The 26,366-nt window shown below is 44.6% G+C and overlaps 1 protein-coding gene across 1 annotated transcript in view; it reads right to left on the bottom strand.

Annotated features, from left to right (window-relative positions):
- Positions 1-26,366, bottom strand: part of TRANK1 (tetratricopeptide repeat and ankyrin repeat containing 1) — a 207,117-nt gene that overhangs the window by 36,357 nt on the left and 144,394 nt on the right. Inside the window, 4 exon segments of the mRNA XM_040354425.1 lie at positions 10,302-10,434; positions 15,568-15,671; positions 19,430-19,518; positions 24,807-24,963. Of these exon segments, the coding sequence (XP_040210359.1) occupies positions 10,302-10,434; positions 15,568-15,671; positions 19,430-19,518; positions 24,807-24,963 (483 nt within the window).

Genomic DNA, 26,366 nt, shown 5'->3' with positions numbered 1-26,366 from the left:
TACAATACAATTTAAAAAATAATTCACAATGAATAGCATAGCATAACTATTCATGACAATGACACTGAATAACAAAGACCACATCACCTAACAACCCATAAGTAAAAGTAACGTAATATACTGGATTGAATGACACGGGGTCCCCTCCTACAGTGTAGTAGTGGATAGTGAAATGGCAGTTATTGATGAAGGCGGTGTGCGTCGTATGTTGCTTTTTTACATACATATAATATTTATATACAGGCAGTCCCCGCATTATGAACACCCGAGTTATGAATGACTCCTACTTACGAACAGCATCAAATGCCAACCACTTGTGCTCCACGCTGGTCCTGAATACCTCCGAGCACCTCTGGACACATCACACACTGCAGTACTACATGCACTGCATGGCCAGAAGAGCCCCAGATGACATAACAAGCGCCCAGAACATCCCACATCCATGCACAGGCGGAAGTTACACTTACAAAAAGCAGTGTTCTGAATTACGAACAAATTCCATTTACGAACAAACATACAGTCCTTATTGTGTTATTAACTCGGGGACTGCCTGTATACAGTTAGGTCAATATATATTTGGACAGGCACAATTTTCATACTTTTGGCTCTGAATGCCACCAGAATAAAACAAAATAATCTAAGTGCAGACTTTCAGCTTTAATTCAAGAGGTTGAACATTAATAGCAAGTACAAATTTTAGGAATTGCAACAATTTTTATACACAATCCCCCCTATTTTCAGGGGCTCAAATGTAATTGGACAAATATAATCATAAATAAAATGTTTATTTTGTAATATTTTGTTGAGAATCCTTTACTGACAATGATTGCCTTACGTCTGGAACCCATGGACACTACCAAAGACTGTTTTCTCCTTTCTAATGCTTTGAAAGGCTCTAACTGCAGTTGTCTTCAGTTGTTCTTTGTTTATTTTTTTTAGGTCTTTCTGCCTTCAGTTTTGCCTTCCGTTTTGCCTTCAGCAAGTGAAATGCATGCTCAATTGGGTTGAGATCAGGTGACTGACTCGGCCATTGCAGAATATTCCACTTTTCCTTCAAACTCCTGGGTTGCTTTTGCAGTGCGTTTTGGATCATTGTCCATCTGTACTGTGAAGTCCTGTCAATCAACTTTGCTGCATTTGGCTGAATCTGGGCTCATAGTATATCTCTAAACCATTGATTCTCAAATGGTGTGCCATTGCACACTAGTATGCCGCATGAGATTTGCAGGTGTACCTTAGGAGTTTTGAAAAATATTTAAAAAAGGGATTTTTAATAACAGCTTACCTGTAAAATCCTTTTCTTGTAGTACATCACGGGACACAGAGCAGCATAGCCATTACATATGGGTTATATAGTGGACCTTCAGGTGATGGACACTGGCACTCTCCGACAGGAAGTTCCCTCCCTATATAACCCCCACCCATAGTGGGAGTACCTCAGTTTTGTAGCAAGCAATATGCATCCCAAAATTCCCCATAAGAGGGGTGGGAGCTCTGTGTCCCGTGATGTACTACAAGAAAAGGATTTTACAGGTAAGCTGTTATTAAAAATCCCTTTTTCTTTATCGTACATCACGGGACACAGAGCAGCATAGCCATTACATATGGGATGTCCCCAAGCAATGCTCCATGAGGGGAGGGAGACAACCAGAAAAAAACCAAACAGGAGGTGCCACCGGACAGGAGGAGGTTAAATTGCGGCCGGGAGGACCGCCTGCCCAAAAGCTGAATCAGCGTTTCTCCTAACGTCCATTTGATAAAACTTTGCAAATGTGTGGACAGACTACCAGGTCGCTGCCCTGCAGACCTGAGCCATAGAGACCTGGTGATACGCTGCCCAAGAGGCACTCACAGCTCTAGTGGAATGAGCCTTAACCGATAAGGGTGGACTCTTCCCCTTCAGGCCATAGGCCTGTATAATTGTCTGCCTAATCCACTTAGAAATAGTGGCTTTAGACGCTGCCTGGCCCTTCTTGGGCCCTTCTGGCAGAATGAATAAGACGTCCGTCTTACGAATCTGGGCTGTAGCTTCCAAGTAAATCTTTACAGCTCTAACTACATCCAAGGAATGTAGTAACCTCTCTTCCTTAGAAGAAGGTTTTGGAAAAAATGATGGAAGAATCACATCTTGATTAAGGTGAAAATTAGACACCACCTTAGGCAGGAAGGACGGAAGCGGCCGCAAAACGACCCTGTCCTTATGCAGTAATAAATAAGGTGCCTTACATGACAAGGCTGCCAACTCCGACACTCTTCTGGCGGATGCCATGGCCACCAGAAACACTAGTTTCCTAGTCAAAAGGACCAAAGGGATCGCGGACAAGGGCTCAAAGGGCTGCCTTTGCAAGGCCGATAGAACCAAATTTAGATCCCAAGGATACAGGGGAGCTTTAATCGGGGGATTCACCCGAATAACACCTTGTAAAAAGGATTTCATTAAAGAATGGGCAGCCAAAGGTCTCTGGAAGAAGACCGACAAGGCAGACACCTGCCCCTTGATTGTGCTGACCGCCAAACCTTTTTCCACTCCCAACTGTAAAAACTCCAGGATTCTCCCAATGGTATATTTGCGGGGATCCCATTTCCTGGTCTCACACCAGGTAATATAGGCCTTCCACACCCTATAGTATATTAACCTGGAAACTGGTTTTCTTGCGCTTATAAGGGTGGAAACGACCTGCCCTGAAAGGCCTCTGTTTCTGAGAATCAGGGACTCAGCCGCCAGGCCGTTAAATTTAGGGCCTGTAAGGCAGGATGGTAGAATGGCCCTTGTGAGAGGAGGTCCGGACGTAGAGGGAGGACCCAAGGCTCCTCTACCGTCATCCTTTTTATCAAGGAGTACCAAGGTCTTCGGGGCCACGCTGGGGCCACTAGAATCGCTGGCTTGCGTTCCCTTTGAATTTTGTGAAGAAGACGGGGTAGCATCCGTATTGGAGGGAAGGCATAGATTAGCGCAAACTGATGCCAAGGGCACACCAAGGCATCCGTCCCGCAGGCCAATGGATCCCTCGTTCGAGAGACAAACTTTGCTACTTTGGCATTGAATCTGGACGCCATAACGTCCACCTCCGGAGTACCCCACTTCCGGCAGATGTCCTGGAACACTTCGGGGTGGAGAAACCACTCCCCTGGGGACATCTGTTGGCGGCTGAGGAAGTCCGCTTGCCAATTGTCCACCCCGGGGATAAAGATAGCTGAGATGCAGGGGACATGGGCTTCTGCCCATGAAAAGATCCGATCTACCTCCCTCTGGGCTGCCTGACTCCTGGTGCCGCCCTGGTGGTTTATATAAGCCACGGCAGTGGCATTGTCGGATTGTACCCTTACTGGGGAGCCCTGCAGAATCTCCGTCCAGCCCAAAAGAGCCAACCGAGTTGCTCGGATCTCTAAGACATTTATGGGTAGGGCTGATTCTGCCCTTGACCATTTCCCCTGTGGGGTTAAATCGTCTAGGACTGCACCCCAGCCCGATAGGCTGGCATCCGTGGTTACTATCCTCCATGAGGGGGGACTGAACGATCTTCCTTTCAGAAGATTTTTTGTGACTAGCCACCAACACAGACTCTGCCTTACCGCATAGGGAAGAGAAATGGGAAGATCCAAGGCCTGGAGTCTTTTGTCCCAGGCCGTGAGAATTGCTCTCTGTAGCCTCCGAGAATGGATCTGGGCATAGGGCACTGCCTCGAAGGTGGCCACTAGCTTTCCCAACAGGCGCATGCAGAGGCGTATAGATGGCCTTGTGCTGCTTAGGACTATCTGGATTAACTCCCTTATCGAGTCTACTCTGGACTGGGGCAGGAAGATCCGTTGTCGTCTTGTATCTAAAATTAGACTTAGATACTCCAACCTTCTTGTGGGCTCTAGGCAGTTTACTACTAGCAACACTGCCCGATTTAAGCCGGCCGCTGAGTGGTCGACTACCAGAAGGTCGTCTAAGTAGGCCATGACCAGAATGCCCTGTTCCCTTAGGATGGCTAACACAGGGGCCAGGATTTTCGTAAAAACCCGAGGGGCCGTGGCTAGTCCGAACGGAAGGGCCACGAACTGAAAATGACGATAGTTTAGGGCAAAACGCAGGAACCTGTAATGGCCTGGGAAAATCGGAACATGCAGGTACGCGTCCTTTATATCGATGGAGGCCATGAACTCCCTTCCTTGAAGGGCGGCCACCACCGAGCGAATGGACTCCATTCGAAAGGACCGAACTCTTAAAAAGCGGTTTAATGACTTTAGGTCCAGAATAGGCCTGACGTCGCCGTTTGGCTTTGGGACAATGAAGAGGTTTGAGTAAAACCCTTGTCCTTGCTCCCCTGCTGGTACTTCCATAATCACTTCTTGAGATAGGAGTCGCTCTAGGGCGGACAGAAGCGATGCCTGCTTTTGAGGGTCGCCTGGAAGTCTTGACGCTTGAAAGTGAGGAGGGGGGAACTCCCGAAACTCCAGCTTGTATCCCTGAGTCACTGAGGACAGAACCCATTGGTCGGTAACTTTGGCCCCCCACAACTCCGAGAAGAACCGGAGTCTTCCCCCCACCCGAGAGAGTGGGGGCGCCCCTTCACAAGGCTGCCTTAGGGGCAGCTTTAACCGGCTTACGGTTCCATGGTCTCTTGTTCCCTGCAGCTTGCCCCTGTGGCCTGTTTGCAGCTGCGCGTCCAGGAGGCCGTCGATACTGCCTAGAGAATGAGGGCCCTGGGACTGGAGAGGTTGGACGCTTAAAAGAGGGACCCCGGAACCTTTTCTTAACCGGCAAGAGGGTGCTCTTACCACTAGAGATCTTTTGTATATATTTGTCAAGATCTTCTCCAAACAATCTCTCTCCCTGAAAGGAGAATCCTGTAAGGAGCTTCTTGCAGGGGGTTTCTGCAGACCAGTTTTTTAACCAAAGTAATCTCCTCATGTGAACCAGAAACAGAGATAGGCGGGACGCCTGTTGGATTGAATCCTTGATAGCGTCTACCGCGAAACATAAAGCTCTAGGTAGGTCAGCCAAGTCCTGAGCCTGTTGAGCCGGGAGGTCCTTTAGGGCCTGCTTTGCCTGGTCCTTTAAAGCCTGGCAGACGCCAATGGCAGCTACGGCTGGCTGGACCACTGCCCCCGCTGTGGCAAAGGATGCCTTCAGTAAGGTCTCAAGTCTTTTATCCACAGGATCTTTGAATATGTGAATATTGTCCACTGGACACGTTAAAGCTTTATTGACACATGATATGGCTGCGTCAACAGTGGGGACAGCCCATTTTTTTTGAAAACTCCTCCTCTAAGGGGTACATAACTGCGAACTTTTTAGGAGGCAAAAAAATCCTGTCTGGCTTAACCCAGTCCTGAAATATCAGGTCCTTTAACAAAGGATGAACCGGAAACACCAAGTTGGATTGGGGCGCCTTTAGGGAGCCCAATGAGGACACAGCGGAAGCCAGAGGCTGAGGCAAAGGCATCTTAAAAGCTGACCGCACCATATCCGTTAAGGACTGAACCCACAGTTTTTCTGCGTGAGAAGCTGAAAAAGGTTCTTCTATAGTAGAATCTTCAGAACCTAAATGGTCCAGGTGATCCTCGGCCTGGTCTCCTGTATCTTCCAATTCCTCAGTGGAAAGGACATCTTCCTCAGGAGATTCAAACCTGGGAGACGGGGACCTAGCCCGCTTCTTCCCGGAAAAAGAGGCCGTAATAAAAGCGGCCATCCTTTTTTCAAATCCACCCAAGGTGGAGGCTAACATCTCTTCCGTGACATAGGAAGGAGTTGGTTGAATAGGGCCAGCCGTAGCACCTAGCAACCCCGATGGCTCACCCAGGGCAGCAACCTCCAGATCCTCCGGGGAGGTAGGGGCAGCTGGAATTTGGGGAATATCCTCAGAGCCCGATGGGGAACCCTTTGGCTTTTTAACACCTTTAGCATTTTTAGTGTTCCCTGCACCCTTAGGAGCCATAATAAACAAATCTGAGATACTCCGCTAATATACAACCAACTGTAATAGCTGGAGAAAAACACACATTTAAATAAATGAGGAAAAAATTAGGCTAGGGTAATGTTTAGACAAAAACTAAACTTCCCAAAACCTAACAAGAGATAACAATATTGTGCCCCAAGGGCTTAATCACATCCTAATATTGCTTCCCTTAATGCTGGGCTAGGAGAGCACCTAATAATAAAGGTACTCTGACTGCTACTTAGTACACCGGCTTTCTAGAGAAAATATGAGCTTAAACAGCTCTTCAGTAAGGTGTGTACAAAAAAACGGCCACTAGGTGTCACTGTGTCAGCATAATCATAGGCAAACCTATCCTGCTCAGCATCGCTGCTCCGTGTCCCTTCACAGCCTACAGCAGACTGACAGGCTAAATAGAGTTTTCCCCTCTGATGTACAGAGGGGAGGGGACTCCCCGGGCGTCCCCCGCCCCCTCCACGCAGCGTCGGCGCGCCCCGCCGTCTATAACAGTGCGTGCGCACGCGCGCTCCCGACGCCGCTCTGAGGAAGCAGGAAGCCATGTGGGGAGAGGAGCCCAGGAGCTGCTGGAAGCACACACAGACAACCAGGAAGTAAGTCTTATAATCCTGACATGCCCCTTTACAATCTCATGGAGCAAAACCACCCTTTGTAGCAGCAGCAGCAGTCTACTAGCCCAGCCAGAGGAACAGTATACCTGGGTGTCTGAGCCATACAGTCATGCAGACTTTGTGGTTTCTCTTTTAGCCCATGCACAGAGGCATAAAAAAAAGGCTTACCCCAGAGTCCCCTGTGGGGGGCCTACTGACAAACCAAGTTCCGTAGGCCCCCTGCTTACCTTTTCCATGCCGCAGGGTATTGCTCAAGCAAGAGGCCCAATCTTCCCCCTTCACCGTGGGTATGGTCATAGACCTTCAGGGACCGGGGTCCAAGTCAGGAACACCACACACCTGGACCTATACAGCACTACTGGCAGCAGGTATCCATAGGTTAAAAACCCAGTCCTGGAACCCAGAGTCCAGCCCTCCAAGGAGAGGCATTATAGGCAAAACCCCATCCACGAATTGGGGCCCGGGTACCGTCCACTTTGGCTATGAAGCACCTTGGACGGATCCGGTCGGCTGGCCTTGGTCCCAAGGACAAACTGCAGGCACAACCTTCAACGTGCACCAACTCCTAAGACACTGGCGAAAAAACTGAGGTACTCCCACTATGGGTGGGGGTTATATAGGGAGGGAACTTCCTGTCGGAGAGTGCCAGTGTCCATCACCTGAAGGTCCACTATATAACCCATATGTAATGGCTATGCTGCTCTGTGTCCCGTGATGTACGATAAAGAAATTGCTTGCGTTTTGACACCTTGAGAATATCCAAAACATAAAGTGTAGCGCTAAATTAAAAACAATTGATGAACATACTACATCAGGCATGTCCAAAGTCCAGCCCGCGGTCCAATCGCGGCCCACGACTTGTATATCTTTTGTGGCCTCCAACGAATCCCCGAGCGCTAGGGGCCACAAAAGAAATACATGCTGGCTGCCTTGGAGGAGACAGGGAGGAGGCGGGACGAGTGCCATGTACACAGGAGTATTTCCTGTTTACACGGCGACCTCTGTAAAAGAAAGTCCCGTCTCCTGTGCTGCCATTGGATGATTGTTCTGTCCTTTCTATTAAAGAGGCCGCCGATAAAACAGGAGTTTCCCCTGTATGTCTGTAGGCGCTCATCCCGACCCCTCCCTGTCTCCTCCAAGGCTGCAGATGGACATTAGGAATGAGCTCTGGCGTGTTCGCATAGAACACGTGCAGAGCCCGCCAGGAAGTGTGCACGGCGCTGTGCTAATCACAGCTAGGGAGACATTGTCCCGATGCTCGGCTGCAGGGATCGTGAAAAGTCTCCCTGGCTGTTAGCGCAGTGCACACTTCCTGGCGGACTCTGCACGTGTTCTATGCGAACACGCCAGAGCTCATCCTTAATGAACATGAATCAGGCTGATGGCAATGGTGAGTCTGCATTCATGTCAATGGGGGTGCTGCATTCAGGGCAGGGGGGTGCTCCATTCAGGGCAAGGGGGTGCTCCATTCAGAACAAGGGGGGTGCTGCATTCAGGGCAAGGGGGGTGCTGCATTCAGGGCAAGGGGGGGTGCTGCATTCAGGGCAAGGGGGGGTGCTGCATTCAGGGCAAGGGGGGGTGCTGCATTCAGGGCAAGGGGGGGTGCTGCATTCAGGGCAAGGGGGGGTGCTGCATTCAGGGCAAGGGGGGGTGCTGCATTCAGGGCAAGGGGGTGCTGCATTCAGGGCAAGGGGGTGCTGCATTCAGGGCAAGGGGGGTGCTGCATTCAGGGCAAGGGGGGTGCTGCATTCTGGACAACAGGGGGTGCTGCATTTATGGCACTTGTGAGACTGCATTAATGGACACTTATTTTGCTTTACAGTTCTTTATTTAAAATGTAAGATTTTTCCCTGAATCTTCCCTCTTAAAGTGAAGGTGTGTGTTATACACCGATAAATACGGTATATCCTAATAACATGCCCAAGCTCATCTCTTCACCACACACAGGCAGGAGAATTCTTATTGAGCAGTGTATTAGTACTCAAACTAACACACTTAGACTGAATTTTAATGGTTCACAGAATGTCAGGAAAAATGGTCGGCCCTCAAGCACGTTCACCTCATCAAATCTGGCCCCCTTTGAGTTTGGACACCCCTGTACTACATGAATAGTATATATTATAAATCTGTGAATACATATGTTAATTAAACATGCAAACATTAAACATGCAAAGTCTCTATAGAATGGGTGATAGACCAAAATGAATATTTAAGTGATGGTGCTCCGATAATTCAAAACGTGAAACGTGAAAAACCAAGAAGAGAAGAAGCCCTCACCAACTGAAAAGAGGCTTACTGGAGAGATTGAACCCTGAGGAACATATGTTCCTTTTTATCTGATCAGCTTTTATTTCACCATATAATGTAAGTGTTCCTACCTGCATTAAAATACAGCTCGTAATACAGTATTACGCTATGTGCTTTTTTTTATTTTTCCTCTTCTGGATATTCCTTTTTTGGCCTTGCCTTTTGACCACAATTGGGTCACTTCAACACATACATCAAACCATCTACTTTTAGGCACACCATTTGGAGATTTGGAGGTTGTTTGTGAGCTGCAGCATTGGTTGGTCCATACATCTATATCATGCTAGATTGACCCTCTCGAACATATGTTCCTCAGGGTTCAATCTCTCCGGTAAGCCTCTTTTCAGTTGGTGACGGCTTCTTCGCTACTTGGTTTTTCACGTTTTGAATTATCGGAGCACCATCACTTAAATATTAATTTTGGACCATCACCCATTCTATAGAGACTGTTAGGTAGATTCAGGTAGAGTTAGGCCGACTTATCAGTAGATAAATCGACCTAACTCAGAATCTACGCCGACCTATGTTTAAGCGTATGCTCAAACAGAGATACGCTTCAACTTATCTAACATAGGACGGCTTGCGCCGTCCTATCTTAGGTTGCAAATTTTTGGATGGCCGCTAGGTGGGGCTTCCATTGCGGCCGGCGTAGAATATGGAAATGAGTTTATACGCCGATTCACGAACGTACGCCCGGCCGCCGCAGTCGATTTACGCCATTTCCGTAAGGCCTTAGGAGGCCTAAAGTTATTCCACCTATGAGGTGGAATAATGTTAAAGTATGGCCGCCGTTCCCGCTGCGAGGTTCAAATTTTTTACGTCGTTTGCGCAAGTCGTCCGCAAATCGGGAGTCGTTTACGTCCACGTCGAAATCAATAGGCCCGTACATCGTACTTAGCCGCAATGCGCACTGGGAAATGTAGGCGCCCGGCGCATGCGCAGTAGCCAAAGAAACATCAAAAACGTGAGGTCAAGCCTCATTACCATTAAACACGCCCCCCTCCAACCCATTTGAATTAGGCACCCTTACGCCCGCCACATTTACACTACGCCGCCCTAAGTAAGGAGGCAAGTACTTTGAGAATCATGTACTTGCCTCTCTTACTTAAGGCGGCGTAGTGTAAACACGCTAGGCTACGCCGCCGCAAATTAGCGCACCCCTACCTGAATCTACCTATGTGTTTGCACGTTTAAAGATACACCCCCATGAACTTCAATTGGATTTGACTCCAAGTTCAAGTTTGCCAAATGCTGAACGAGATTCACCAAATCCTTAGCAGATCAAACATGGGCACATTTGCCTATCAAAAGAAACAAAGTGCATTGTTCCATCATAGTTTCATTGAACCAGTATATTAGGTATTTCTAAACCTTTATAACATTTTAAGCAGACTATCACGCCTGCGTTTCCAGCTCTTCTACATCAATTAATAACCCTTACCTTTCCATTTTTCTTGCAAAGTTCTGCACAGAGACTGAATTCTTTGGATTTGTTTAGGCACGTCAGAGCCAGTTTTGGTTCTCGGCACTCCAAGTATGTCTTTGCAAGTCTTAGATATCCAAGCTGTTTTTCCCTAAAAAATAGTGTTTCATTATTATACAACTGCATAAGCTGAAATGAGATATACATCTAGCAAACAACTTTTATTTTTAAACAATCACTGCATACCTTCATCCTATAAAAAAAATCCCGAAACCCATTCCCACGATCCCGACCCTTACCACGTGATCAGCTGTCAGCCAATGACAGCTGATCGTGTGATGTAAACAGAGTCGGTAATCGGCTATTTTTTCTCTTCACGCTGATAGCGTGAGGAGGAAAGAAAAAACAATCACCGGCGGCTGTCAGAAGACATCGGTCACGATCAAGGAGAGCAGCTGCAGAGTCATCTGTGCCCACCAGTGCCACCTGCTAGTGCCACCTATCAATGTCACTACTTAGTGTTTCATCTCCAGTGCTTCCTAATCAGCGCCACCTATCAGTGTTATCTATACGTGAGTTTAAGTGCCCAGTAAGTGGTTAACTTAGGTACTAATTCATATACAGTTTGGGATTTGATTAACTACTCAGCCTGCTTGTTGCCACCATACCTCTCACTCTTACAGATATTTTAAATATAAGTTCAACTTCCATAACATAAAAAAACAAGGAAGATGTACTAAACAAATGCGTATACCCCAGATGGGTGTCTAGGGATGGTGTACTCAATATAAAGTGCTGTATAAAGTGCCAAATACATAAAAATTCAAGATCCTAGAAGTGAAGCAATAGAAAACATACAATATAGCAAAGTGTTGTGTGCAGTGCTATGTGCATATCAATACAGGGGATAATCCTGAAAAATAACCAAAGTGATACGACACAGACAAAATATGCAGACATATAATGACCAAAATGAATTGCATATAGAATAACCTCTAAAAAAAAACTATTTTTGAAAAATCAGAAAAGAAACCACATGAGAGTCCTTGTAAAATAAAGTAAAAAAGGTTGTATTCAGTCCCTTGAACCTGGTCACAGGGTGCTGAAATTCATAGGATACAATACTGAAGCTGAAACATGCATAGTAATATTCACACACGGCACCCAGGAGTGTGCATCCAACACCAGGGAAAGGGGATGGGTACACTTACCCTAAGCTGTGGACAGTTGAAGTACTTTGGTACGAAACATATCGGGTACATAGCCTGCTCAGCTCTATATACCATGCTTGGTTTTTATTTACCTTGTGATCACGATCTGTACACATCTGATGCAATATTTGTACCGTTTTATATTTTTTTACTTGAATACATTTTTAAACGTTGGATTCATCTGCACGTGGAGGCCTTCTTTTTTTCCTATGATCCATGCTGCTTCCCAGATGTAAGGAGCACCACCTTTACCAAGAACACTGCGCCACTGAAGTCCAGGTCTATGTGTCACCCTTGGCTCTATGGATGCAGGTGTATGCGCATGCCGATTCCTCTGCAGGAGTTTGGGTTTGAGATTGAGTCCTTGAGTGTCGTTTATGCCTGTTCGACCTACCGCCGCTGGTGTGTGTGTCCACAGCTTAGGGTAAGAGTACCCATCCCCTTCCCCTTGTGTTGGATACACACTCCCGGGTGCCGTGTGTGAATATTACTATGCATGTTTCAGCTTCAGTATTATATCCAGAGATGTATTATGGCCTAGGTCGACAAGGCCCAGGCCTAGGGCGGCACTTTGCGTGGGGCGGCGAAAAAGCGTCCCCCTCCTCCCGCACGGATAGCTGAATCCTGGAATTCAGTGCCGAAACGTGCAGTTGCACTGAACTCCAGGATTCAGCTGTGCGGCTCTCCGTGCGGGAGGAGGGGGGGGGTTCGCGCGCGGGGGGGCTTTTTCGCCGCCCCCCGCAAAGTGGCGCGGTCACCCGGGACATCTGCCGCCAGGGGTCCCGCAGCGTAATTCGGGTTTACAGTGCAGCCGTCCCTCTCTCTCCACTGACTGCAATACACAGTCACTCCTTGGCTCCCCCCCCCCTCTTGGCTCAATGTTCCTGTGTACACAGCCAGGAGGAGGAGCCGAGGAGAGACACAACAGAGAGCCGTGCTGCTGGTATGTCTGTGAGAACTTCAGTGAGAGAGAGAGAGAGGACACAGTAACCAGAAGGGAAGGAGGGGGGGCAGGCAGATACAAGGTGAACGAATGAAGTGATGGGAGAGGAGAGGGTGGTATGGGGATATGTGCTGGGGAGTGATTTGTGAGGGAAGAAGATATGTGCTAGTGGGGAGTCTGATTCCCCCCCCCCCCAGCACATATCTTCTTCCCTTTCAAATCACTCCCCAGCACATATCCCCATACCACCCACTCCCCCCAAATTAAAAGATGCTCTGTCCCCCTGTGCTCATCTCACCCTGTCCCCCTGTGCCCATCCCACCCTGTCCCCCTGTGCTCATCCCACCCTGTCCCCCTGTGCTCATCCCACCCTATCCCTCTGTGCTCACCCCACCATGTCCCCCTGTGCTCACCCCACCCCCCTGTGCTCATCCCACCCTGTCCCCCTGTGCTCATCCTACCCTGTCCCCCTGTGCTCAATCCCACCCTGTCCACCTGTGCTCATCCTACTCTGTCCCCCTGTGCTCAATCCCACCCTGTCCCCCTGTGCTCATCCCACCCTGTCCTCATCCCACCCTGTCCCTCTGTCCTCATCCTACTGCATCCCTCTGTCCTCATCTAATGAAAATGACGGGACAGGTCTTAAAAAGGAAGGGGTGCGTCATATATAAAGTAGGGGGTGCGCGAGTTTCACCAGGCCTAGGGCAGCACAAAACCTAAATACACCCCTGATTATATCCTATGAATTTCAGCACCCTGTGACCAGGTTCAAGGGACTGAATATGACATTTTGAACTTTATATTACAAGGATTCTCATGTGGTCACTCACATCATCTTTTTTAGAAGTTCTTCTATGCGCAATTCATTTTGGTCATCATATGTCTGCATATTTTGTCTGTGCTGTTGCATCAGTTTGAATGGTTATTTTTCAGGATTATCCCCTGTATTGATATGCACATAGCACTGCACACAACACTTTGCTATACTGCATGTTTCCTATTGCTTCACTTCTAGGATCTTTCCTTGAATTTTTATGTATTTAGCACTTTATACAGCACTTTGTATTGAGTATACGATCCCCAGATACCCATCTGGGGTATACATATTTTTTTAGCGCTACATCTTCCTTTTTTTTTTATGCAATTAATCTTATTGCTAATGCTGGTAGCTGTCTGATATTAGTAGTGCAATTTTTTCTTACACTTTTTTCACCTTTCATAACATGTTACACCTGTATTCAGAGTGTTAACATGTAACATGTTATTAAATCAGCAGCCCCTGCACCCTCCTAAGACCCTGTTTTTTCAGCAGGCATGGGATCTTCTCCCTGCACCCGCTGTCACAATTTAAACAGAGCACAGCTGTGTGGGGCTCCGTTCCCTGGCCACATTATTGATTCAGAGAGTTCTGTAAATGAGAGGACTACAACCATCAACTATTACGGCTTACTGCTTGTAGTTCTCAATGAACTACAAGGGCGCTAGTAAGCAATCTAGTAGTTTTTTGATTCTTCCTGCCATTCAGTTACTGTCTACCCTTATGAGGTACAGTCAAACAGCTATACTAACAGCCGGCAGAAGCCTGATTCTGAACCTGTGATCTGCAATGCTTAAAAAACTCCTATTAAAAAACAAATGTAAAAAAAATTACCTGAAAAAAGATGTGCATTTATAAAACTAAAAGGCGGACTTGGCTCTTCACTGCTCTCTTTTCCCCTCAGGGCTGGAAAATCCCCAGAGCAACAATTGGTGGTGCAACAAGGGCTCCTTCTAACAGTAAGGGACTCATATGACATAACAGACTTTGAAAGGTTCCATTATCTTCAAATCCACCATCTAGTAGAATCATTATGTTCACTAAGAACCATTACCGGTCTGCAACCACAACAGCTTTCAAATTTAGATACTATTTATGCTCAACGTCCCAAGAACTTTTTTCTCTGCTGTACTTCTCCATATTGGGCAACATTAACACACAAGCCCCAACCTACTGCTTGAGATGGAAGCGTGATTTTGACACCACTCCAGCTCCTGAGGATTTAAATATGTCGGAAGCTCTGTTCAAATTGTCTTTTAATGTATTTGCCCCCCAGACCTGGGGGATATAAAGCATGTATGGTGGACTTGCCCCCTGGCCAAGAGGCTGTGGATACAAATATATGTCAAGGTCAATATAGTCCTTCGCTTCAACTTGCCCAAAAATCCCAGAAAAGCGCTTTTACACAACCAATAGATATCACTCAACAGGAGCATAAGCTTATTACTCATTTTTATGGCCATGAAACAGACAATAGCAAGGGCATGGAGGTCACTGACCCTCAGCTTTGACGACGTGAAAATCTGCATACACGACACCTGTACAAAAACGGGAAACTCACATCGATCCATAATGATACATGTGACCAACTTTTATGCACCTGGCAGCCTTGGCTTGATCATTTTTCATCTTCACAGCTAACCATATGCTTTTTGGAACTGTAACTCTAGCACTGTTGAGTTGGTTTTGGTTAATATGAGCCTCTGGGGGAAACCTCCCCTCTCCTCTTTCTGTACCCTGCTTTTCTCTTTTTTATTGCTTCTTCCCTTTGCTACTTTTTCCAACATACAAGTGGCTCCCCCTCCTCTGATGGATGACCGTGAAAGGGAAGTATTTTCACATTTCTCGAATGAGATCATCCACTAATGGGTCTCTTTGAAATATAAGTATTTCTCTAGCTTAAGCCTAGTACACACTACTATTTTTTTATTCATGTTTTGTTCAACCCAGCAGTTAATCTACTGATTAACATTCTACCACTGGTTGCGAAAGATTTCTAATTTGCTGTACGAAACTTCTTACTTCTGTACGAAAACTGCTAGGTTTACAAGGTTTGAGCTTTTTTCAATAAAAACAAAGAGCAAGACAAAGAATGCAAGATAGTGAAGTGTATATCGTACTTCAGTCCCACAATCAGCAATATCTTGAGCACTGGGGCCCATTTGGGAGAAAACGAACAGTGCAGGCAATGTGCATTGTACTACATGCAATATCTAAATATGAGTGTGACCTGGTATAAAAGGTGGTGTTAGCCTTTTAATAACAAACTGTTACTTAGATGAACCTTCAAACTAGTGAAAAATATGTACTCACCTTACACTTGCACTTTTGGTCTGCAAATTTAGAACTTCATCATGGGCAAAGGCAAGTTTCTCCTTCTCTACTGCTCCACCTTTCTGGTAACATTTAGCAGCAACCTGAGAAAAGGGGTTTCTCCCCAGTCATTAGTCAATAAAAAATATTTCACAGTTATAGTAAAAACTCAACAGTATGCAACCAACATTACAACGTCTATGTTTCCCAAACTCTGTTTTATAGGACGCTTCATGATATGCACACTTTCAAAAGGAGGACTGGAAGACATCACATACCACATGTATGTATAGTGGAAACAGCAGGAAAAAAATTTGGTGGTAATCAATAGAAGCGCCTATTCACCATCTAGTGAAGGTAATTACTAACCACAATTGCTTTATGCAATTCAATCTACACAAGTAAAACACTTCACCCACTGGAGTACAGGTAACTGTTTGTTTTTCAATAAATTTACCAGCTTTCCACTATCCTGTCTGTACTCCAAAGGTAATGGATATTAACCTAATGCCCTTAGGTAGTACTGGTATGTTCTCAGGTTGAAGTGGTTATACTGGGATCATTCCAGCAGCTACAGCCTTGATCCCGGCATCAAAATTTGCAACTGGCAATGGGCTTTCCTCTAGACGTGATCCAAGCGGCTCTACCACTGCCCGATCACTTCTACAGGGTGCAGAACAGGGCCACTCTCCCACCACCATTCCTGGGCTCTTCTGTGCAATTAGAAAGCCCAGGACTGCTGCATCCACTGTGGCCAGCTGCGCAGAGAGGAAAGGCAGGTACATCCGTAGCTGCCCCTTCTCTTTAATGAATGAAACTAAAATAATTTTTTTTTTTTTTCTTCCACTTCAGCTTTTACCAAATTCTAGAGACCAGCTCATGATTTGATGCTTCTTACGTCTCGGTTTGTGGTTTGCATCATGTGTGGTATATATTCTATGCATATTTTTTTTTTTTTTTTTTTTTCCCACCTTTAAATTATTAGTATACAAAACAGTATGTGTAACAGCCGCCCGCTGGTGCCGTGAGGTCCTGGCCCCACTTCCTTAGCCCTCTACGTCCCAGCTAGACTGAACAGGGCACATTACCATATAGCCAACTTTAGGAATTGTTTTCACCCCCCCCCCCTCCCCCTCATGGCTCCCAGGAATCTCCTTACTTTTTCCTCGAGTACAAGAACAGTCTCAAACGTTCAACAGAAAATAATAAGTATATGAATCGCTTTAAGAAATGACCATAGAAGGGATAGATATAGTTTCTATTATAAAACTACTAACATACAACTCGTTAGTGTCGCACCCTGACTCTCTCCGCATAGCTCCATGTTTTTTTGTACTCCCTCCATTTTTCCCATTTCTCCCTATGTTCACCGATCGTCTCTAGGTGACTATCCTTTAACTCTTCCAACCTATACGTTTCCTCCACTTCGTCTATCCAATTCCAGACGTGTGGGCATTCCGTCTCCTGCCACTTTTTGGGTATAAGTTTCTTAGCAGCGTTTAAAAGGTGAGGAAGTAAAGACTGCTTGTATTTTTTTACCCCCTCTTGGCTGCAATGAAAGAGCACCACCCAGGGGTCTTTCTTTAATTCTTCGCCCGTGATAGTTTTAATTTGACTCAGAATTATGTCCCAATAGGTTTGTATTTTTGGGCATAACCACCAAAGATGGGCCATTGTGCCTCTTTCTGAGCAGCCCCGCCAACACTCTGCGGTCTGACCCGCTTTAAATTTGTTTGCTTTCTCCGGGGTGATATACCACCCTGAGATACACTTGTAATTTGTTTCGGCAGTTCGTATATCGATTGCAGATGAATGGGTTAGGTGCATAATCCTATTATAACTATTTGTCCCTCTTGTGATTCCTAACTCTCTTTCCCATTTATCTATGAAAGGTGCTTCACTCCGTGAACCTATCTTTACCAATATCCCATATAATTTAGTGATAGTGCCCTTTGAATTTTTAGATTTGCAAATCTTCTCAAGTGGAGTGAGCTCCGCCTCCGTCCGTAATGGGCGGGGGAGGTGCCGCACAAAGTGATGCAACTGGAGATAATGCCACCTATCCAGATTCCAAAAATCCGTTTTGGATCTCAAATCTTCATAGGACATTATCTCTCCATCTTTAATAATATCACCTAAGTGAACAGTGTCTACCTTAATCCAATTCCCTCCAATTTTATTTTCGCCTGGAGCAAAATAAGGGTTTTCTTTTAGATTCATTAATGGGGAGTTGAATTTCCCTTCTAATTGTGTCAGTGTCCTGTCCCACATTCTTAAAGTGTCCCGTGTTAAATCATGTATTTTGTGATCTAATGCTCTGTGTTGTGCGGGGATCCAGATAATATTTTTCAAATATTTACTTGTTAGTGCTTTCTCAATTTGCACCCACCTTTTATCAGACCTATCCCGTGCCCATTCTACCGCGCGCGCTAAAACCGCCGCCTTGTAATAACTTTTAATGTCCGGGACTGCCAGACCGCCGAGTGACTTGCCCTGTTTTAGGGTGGAGAGGGATATTCTGTGTTTCTTATTTTTCCAGACATAGTTTAGTAGCAAGGCATTAATGATTCTCAAAAATTGCTGAGGGAGAGCTATGGGGACTAAAATAATTTTGATACTTCTGGTTTTGGTTTGTTGTTTGCAAGCTTGTAAAGTTCCTGATCAAACTAATCTCGGTTTGATAAGATGCTTTTAGGGGCAGAGGAGAGATCTGGGGTCTAATAGATCTCAGATCTCTCAGTAACGAGTACCTGTCATAGCTCATGCTATCACAAGGGATGTTGTTTATCACTTGTGATAGTAAAAAATAGATAAAAAAATAAAAAACATTAAAGAAACTGTGTAGAAAAAGTAAATAAAAGAATAATAAAAAAAAATGGAAAGTGGCCTCTTCTCCAAATGCTCAAGCGCAAATATGAATGCATACATAGGTCTCGCACACACACACGTAAATGGTAATTTCACCACACATACCTCAGTGTAACATGTTTGGCATTAAAAAAAAAAAACGGGGGTCAGCAACCTGTAGATTGCGAACAGGTGACAATTAGATCATGGTCTAGGCTTGCTGACCCACCATTCTAGAGCATCAAACAGAGTGTAATGTAGAGGGTCTACTTGTAAAGTTGGAGCTGTAGTAGGGAGCAAGAGACGCCTAAGCTGACGCCTCCTCCAACACTGGCTCCTGTCCCATGCAGAGTGATGCCAACTGCACTCTACCTCTTATCCCAGCTAGCGGTCTCCAGAGTGGTTCCAGCAGCAGGAAAGAAGACATCTTTAGGTCAGTGTGAAGCAATACACTGGGCATAATAGTATAGGGCTGCTTTCACACTGATGCAGATACACTGCAGGTAAACCACAGCACATCAGTGTGAAAGATGCCTTCTAGGGGGCTCAGAATAGCATTTACATTTGCAGTTTTGGGGGTGGAAAAACCCCATAATTAAGATGTGTTTTTATCCGACTGTGTGTACAGGTTTAAATGTTCCCAGTGCCTCTTTAAATATGTTGTTCTGAAGTTTACGCAATTTGCAAGTCAACCACCCCAGGTAAAGAGCCGTTACGACTGAAAAAAATTAAATCAATGAATAAAGGGGGCTGGCCAGAGAAGGGGGAGTTAAGGGATAGATGCTTGAAGTCCTCCAGTCAGGAAATAATGAAAGGTCTATCTGAGTTGCTGAAGCTTTTGATGCACAATAAGAAGATAACAGTGCGCAGTGAAACCAGACTGAGCATTTTCAAGTTCAGATTTACGACATTTTCTTTTTATTCAAGTGCAAATGTATTTTAATGCATTAAGACCAAAATATTACATTGTTACATGTTGAAGAAAAAAAAAAAAAAAAAAAAAAAAAAAAAGTACCTTCCAGCACTTGTGGTTAGCATAATAGTCTCCCCTGGAAATCCATTCGCTCTTGGTGGAAGTTTTCACAAACATGTTATCGTCAAGATCTGAATAAAAATAGTCAGAGATACAAAACTGTAGTGCAAAAGAGTGGAGCAAGTACACATACCTGCACAATTAGAAACTACATCATAGAGACACCATAATTAACAGCTTCTACTTTATGCCATTATGCAATACTCTTCAAATTCTCTCTGACACTAGAGCCCTTGAAGGGCTCTGGCCTCCAACACAATGTTATCTGATTCTAGCTATCCTTTGCTTTTCTTCCTCCTCTGAATTGTAGCATTTTTATGTCTTGTAAATGGATAATCTAGCATCTCCCCTGCCTCTCTTCTACCCGATTTCCACTGCCATCCTTGGCACATTGCACATTACATTTAAGGAAAGAGGAAGGAAGAAAGAAAGCTTTAAATTTTGCCCTCTGCCTTTACGAACGTTGCACACTGGTTGTTACAATAAGCAGTTTAAATACTTTTCTTTATGGTTTCCTAGTGGTCACATGACCATACAGATAGGGGTTGCTGCTGTGGCTGGTTGGAAGAGACTCAGTGTAAATAAGAAGTGCCGGTTATCAGCATTCCTCTTCTTACGCTGACAGTGCATGAAGAGAGGAGAGCTGATAAGAGGCTTTCCTCAGTGGGGACATCTGCTCTGATAATCAGTGCAATGATGATCAGTGCAGCCCCATCCTTAGGAAACTCCGATTAGTCAGCATATCGGTTTGTTCCATCAATTTGATAGTCTCCAGATGCGATTTTTTGCACTGGAATACATCCCTCCAGGTGATCGGGGGGGGGGGGGGGGGGGGGGTAATTATGATAAACAGCTCTTACAGAAAGAAGCTAAGTGGATACATCAGCTGTCTGCCCTGAAAGTTCCAGGGCTCAACGATGCATTCAGTTTCAAACCTTTTCTTTGATCTATATTTTGGTTCTGTTTCTTCTTTTTCATTTCAATATATTATTTTTGGTTTGGATGTATATGTATTGCTATTAACATTTATCAATTTCAAATTCAGTCAATTTATTGTATAACGATGATGCAGTGTTGGGCTTCCTCCCCAGCTTTCTGGGCATTCAATCCATATATCCTTATTGATATATATTTTTTGTTAGGTCATGTTCACCCCATTCATTGATAAGAGTGATACCTTTTGATCTTCTCAATTCAAAGTTTAATTTAATCCACCTGTCCTCTATTAACTTACTTGGGGGGTCTTTTTGCCAACTCTATAGTTTGCTGAATATCTGTGACTGACTCTGTTTACTTCTGCAGTGCCTTTGTTCCGGTCCGTCCTTACATTGTATTGGCTATACGGGCACTAGGGGCGCACCTTCTGGAAGGACAAGTGGTTAATTATGTCCTCCTTGGTGATCCCTATTCAATGCCTTGGACACTCTGGTTGGTATTTATTTTCTAGTCCATTAGTTGGCCAGTGGTTTGGTCAGGTTCCCCTGTTTTTCTGGGTGATTTCCATTTTCCAAGATTGCGCCGAGGGCATCGGCGTCATTTGTGACGCCTTTTCTGCGCCAGTGCGCATGCGCGGCACCTCCTTCCGGCGGGCGGTTGTGCGGTGCGCATGCGCGGCACTGTGGCGTCCTTGGCAACCTATCAGAGTTGTCTGTTGAGGCATTGTGAATTAGCCCGCCCCTGGCGGTGACGTCAGACGCCGTCTGGGGGGCTATTTAGAAGCAAGGCGATGGCTGCCATCCCTGATTCAGCTGTTCCCTTCTTGACACTGAACGGCTGTGGATACAGCTCTCTATCTCCACACACGGACATAATTATTTATACAGGTATGGATCCTTTTGATTGTTATTTAGTGGACACTTTGTCCATCTATTTAATCTTCATACTGTTATGCAGGCTATCTCTGCTGTAGTTATTGAGCTTTACCACTATAAAACATTTTTTTTGCTGTCTTAACAGCTATATGAATTGGGGTGACTGCACCATTGTTGCTGACACCCTGATGGCAGCTGGGATCTTTAATTCCTGTGTGTTTCAATCTTCTCACACCACTCCAGCTACACAACATTGACCATACTTACGATCTTAAAGGACCAAGGTACCCTTTTTACTATGTATGTGTACTCATGGCTGTTCTGCCCTATTTTAGATGCAATTGGTTTGCTTGCCTTCTGGCTGCAGCCAATTTGATGATTCCTTTTACATATTTTGTTTCTATTTACTTTAGCCTGGATTTATATTTTGGATGGACCGGAGTTGTATGGCCTGTTGAGGCGAGCGTTGGCAGTTTATGGATTCAGTAGAACTTTTATTAAATCATTTTTTCGTATTCAATATGTGTGGATTGAACATGGCCCAGATTGGTGAGTTGGTTGCTCAATATCAAATATTTGGTGTATTTACATCTGTTTTGTATCTGTATCCAATATTGTTATCATCACCTCTTCAAAATTATTATTTTAAATAATCATGTAAATGTATTTTCTCTGAAAATAATCTATCCCAATGAATATGTAGCGATTTATTGTTTCAATGCTTTATTCCTTATGGATTGTTTTTTCTATTTTCTAGTATGACCTGTATTATCTCCTGATGAAGCTCGATTAGAGCGAAACATGTTGGGAATCCTTGATACAGGTTTCCTTGTGGCTCTCTGTTGAGCCTTCCATGTCCTTTGTGATTATATCATGTTCTGTTCGATCTTTTAAAAATGTATATATGTCAAACAATACATTTTGTTTTTTATCATATATATTGGACTTATTGATGTAGATTTTGACACCTCTAAAATCCCAGGGTTTGTTACCCCTCCCACGATCCAGCGGTGTGCTCACCCCTGCCAGTTTCCCCCAATGCCTTCACCATGGGCACCCGGCAGTGACAGCTTGCAGGCTTTACAGTCGGATGCCCATTGCGCATGCGTGAGCAGCGCCACACATTGTGAATGGACAGGCAGTCTTCTGGGACCTGTCACGTGTCTCAAAAGACTGAAGGGGAGAGGGAAGAGAATTTGACAGTCGGAGTAAATACCTGTCAAAATCAGGTACCCTCTCCCCCTGCTCCACAAAAGTGCCAATTCTTCAAGAGGAGGACTTCCCCTTTTGGGTGGAGCTCTGCTTTAACGGCAATTTCTGTTTCTGCCTGGTTTACGGTTCCTGGCATCTCCTCGGGTAACCATGTTCCCCAAACTGTAAATGAAAAATTGGCCAACAAAACATCTGTAGGCCAGCTCATCGTATAAGGAGTACCGAGAGCATGATCATAAACAGAGTGGTTGGACCTGTGTCCCTCAATGGTCTCAAAGAACAAGACTTTACAGTGAATACACATTTTGCCTTACCTTTAAATAACATACTGGAGTACAGTACAAACACAGGCAAAGTGTTCATAGACCCTGACTTATACTTTCAGGTTAAATGGACACTGGCAAACATTTGGAGGACACACCCCCTGGGCACCTTCCCCATAACCTTTCCCTCTTATTTGCAGCAAACAATGCAAAATAACCAAGGAATGGAAGGAAAAATGTCCTGTATTGTACTCCAAAATGTGGAATTTACAGGCAAGTCGAAATTTACAGACCCTGGGATGTACCCAAGCAATGAATAAGAAGGGTGGACAACAACTAGGCAAATATAACTGTGCCAACAGGGCCAACAACAAGGGTTAGATGGACCCAACTTCAGAGTGCCGCTGCAAGAATCTTCAAGCCAAAATCTCCATCTGCAGAAGATTTTGCGAATGGCAACAGTGTGTTTTTCCACGTTGGCACGCATGTTGCGAGAAGCTCCTACTTAATATAGTGGCAACCTGGGAGGGAAAAATCTTTCACAGTTTCCACTAACACTGCCTTAGTGTCCTCTTCCTCCTATTGTGCCTGCACCATCTAGGGCAGGCATATCAAGATACAACTCCAGAAGGGAAATGGGAGTAGAATGTGGTGTGATATTTTTTAGCCTTGTACAAAGATGGCTGTATTAAGGCCATTATTTGTCTGAGGATTTGTGACACAGATACAGAAACTTCTGCTTTTGTCAATGGAGGTGCATTAGTGCATATGGAATGGACAGCTTTCATATCTGGAAAGGCACCATCAATGCTGAAAGATATATCCATGTTTTAGTGCAGTCTGGGTATGTAACTGCCCAGCTTACAGTACAGACCTTTCGACAAATTAAAATATTTGGTGCATCTCGAAATTAAAATCACAATAAAGACGACCCAGGACTGTTAAGCAGCTAGAATCCTATATCCGGCAAGAATGGGACATTACTCTCCCAAAACTCCAGCATCCGGTCTCCTTAGTTCCCAGGTGTTTACAGAGTGTTGTTAAAAGAAGAGGGGATGCTACACCGTGGTAAACATGGCCCTGTCCCAAGTTTTGTGAGACATGTTGCTCAAAATGACCTTTCTTAAAATGGTCTGTTTTGTCAGTTTAAACATTTGATGTTTTCCATTTTTTCAATTTTCTGTTGTGAATAAAATAAGGGTATATGAAATTTGCAAATCATTGTATCCTGTTTTTATTTAAATTTTACACAGCGTCCCAACTTTTTGGGAATTGGGGTTGTATATTTATAGAAAATATAGTTTGATAAAAAATTTTGTAACTATTGCAAAATGAACAGCATCAAGCCTGTGGCCCTGTACACACGTGCAGGAATCCCGTCAGGAAAAAAAACGTTGTTTTTTTCTGACAGGACTCATGGCAACATTGTCTTGCAAAGCCGTGCATACAGACGGCCATTCAAAAGAACCGTCGTTCTTTTGAATTGCAAGAACGCGGTGACGTCATCGACTACGACGAGCCGGTGCTCGTCACATTCGATGCTGTTGCACCCCACACTAAACTTGTATGCTACCGCGTATGCGTCAAACTCTTATCGAGCATGTGCGGGTTTACCTGGGACAGGTAAACATACAGACGACCGGTTTTCTCGGCAGGAAACACTCTGCCGGGAAACCCAACAAGAAAATAGAGAGCAGGGTTCTCTATTTTCCCGTCTGGATTCTCTGCTGTTTTCCTAACGGGAAAACTGCTAGGGAGCATACAACAAGCCGGGATCCCCGGCCAAATGCTCTCCTGGCAGTTTTCCTGCCGGGAAAACCGGTCGTGTGTATGAGGCTTGTGAGTTAAAAAAATGTGTGTTTTGGGTGGTAACTTACAAACTGTCATAGCTATAAATAAAAAACAGTATAAAATTATTGGTCTGGCCACCTATAATCATTATATATATATATATATATATATATATTATATATACACACACACACACACATACATACACACACAAAGTTTACTACTGTTTAATACATTTAAAAGAAAAATGATAATACAAAATGACAAAACCTGCCAGTTTACCTTTACTGTCATCAGTCCGAACAACACTGACCAAATCGCTTTTCAAGAAATAGTCAAAAGCAGGTGCCCGCTTCTCCAGATTCTCATCAAAGATCCATAAATTTACTCGGGCTCTTGTGATAGCTGTATATAACTGTTTCAGTTCCCCATTCAGAATCTATAGAATGTATTGTATTAACACAATGTTAACTACTATATAGTTTAGGCAAAATAATGAGTCAACTTAAATTTCCAGAAAACAAAATTAAATGTAATTTGTTAGTATATCTACAAACAGAAAAATTCAGATCCAAGTCCATGAGTTTACAGACCGCATTTGACAATAAAATTAACATTCAGTCAATCATGTAAAGCTGTGAATGTTAAAGAAAATCTGTGCTTAAAGAAATTACTAGGCTGTCATTTCTGACATTGCACTGATAATTGCCTGGCTGTATCTGTCTATTTACAGACTCAAAACAATTACTGTATGTAGCCAATAAGCCTGTAAAATCAGAGCTACTGAAAGTCAAGCAGCTAGCATTTTCAGAAGTCAACAGTAATGTTGGCCTTTATGGCTATCACATAAGCCAAATACAAATATCACCAATACTTAGGATGTTCTACATGGCTCTTATAATCATTTGAGACTAGCTTAGGGTGCAAAAGTAATGAAAGAAAATATACAATTGGAACATCTTATGACTTAACCGGAAACTACATCTTTGGTGTAATTTCACTTACGGTATTTTGTAAACCCCCCCCCCCCCAATCATTTACCGCCCTGTCTCTGATCTCATAAAATATAAAATACAATATTAGATGTGGGACCTCATTAGCACTGCACAGCCACTTATCAAAATCATCATGGCTGGACCCAAGCTTATGTGCTCTGCACTCTCAGCCAATCCTATGAAGAGCTCTGGAATAACTGTCTATAGGACTGCCTGAGTTCAGAATGTATGCACAGGTCTGGCTGAGATGCGGTGCTGACAACCGTCCATACATTTACAGACAGTTTGTAACAAACACCCTAATTTCTCTCATCCGTAAATGTCCGTGGATGGGAGAAAATGGTTCGTAAAAATACAGAGGCTGACTTTCCCCTGTGGCTTACACTCATAACTAGTCCCAAATCCCACTGACAGCGTCGCTGGCCACGGTCCACTGCTGCCAAAATTACTGGTTTCTTACTTTATATTTTGCACTGATGTCAGTTTATTTTTCTATGTTTGATGAGTGTATTGCCTAACGTTTATGACCAGGTTGTCTGGTGTTTTTTTTTGTATGTTTTTCTGTTTGTTGGTTTGTCTTAAACCTAATAAAAATATCTTAAAAAAAAAAAAAAAGACTGGTTTGTAGAACTGCCTTACATCCTAGCTACAAATGACAGACATGCACAAGTCCCAGCATTGAGAGCGGAAGAGAATGTAACTCCCGCCTCCAGATCCGCTACGCCTTCTACAGCTCCACCTCCCTGCTTTGTCCTGCAGAGAATGGAACTGGGAGTCTGAGGTAAGGAGAATCTACAAGCTGGGTCAGTGATCTAATGTAAGGGGAGACTGGGAACCGACAATGACT

The sequence above is a fragment of the Rana temporaria genome, chromosome 5, assembly GCF_905171775.1.
Source record: "Rana temporaria chromosome 5, aRanTem1.1, whole genome shotgun sequence".
Taxonomy (NCBI): Eukaryota; Metazoa; Chordata; class Amphibia; order Anura; family Ranidae; genus Rana; species Rana temporaria.
The sequence above is the reverse complement of the archived record's forward strand: the minus strand, read 5'-3'. Positions and strand labels throughout refer to the sequence as shown.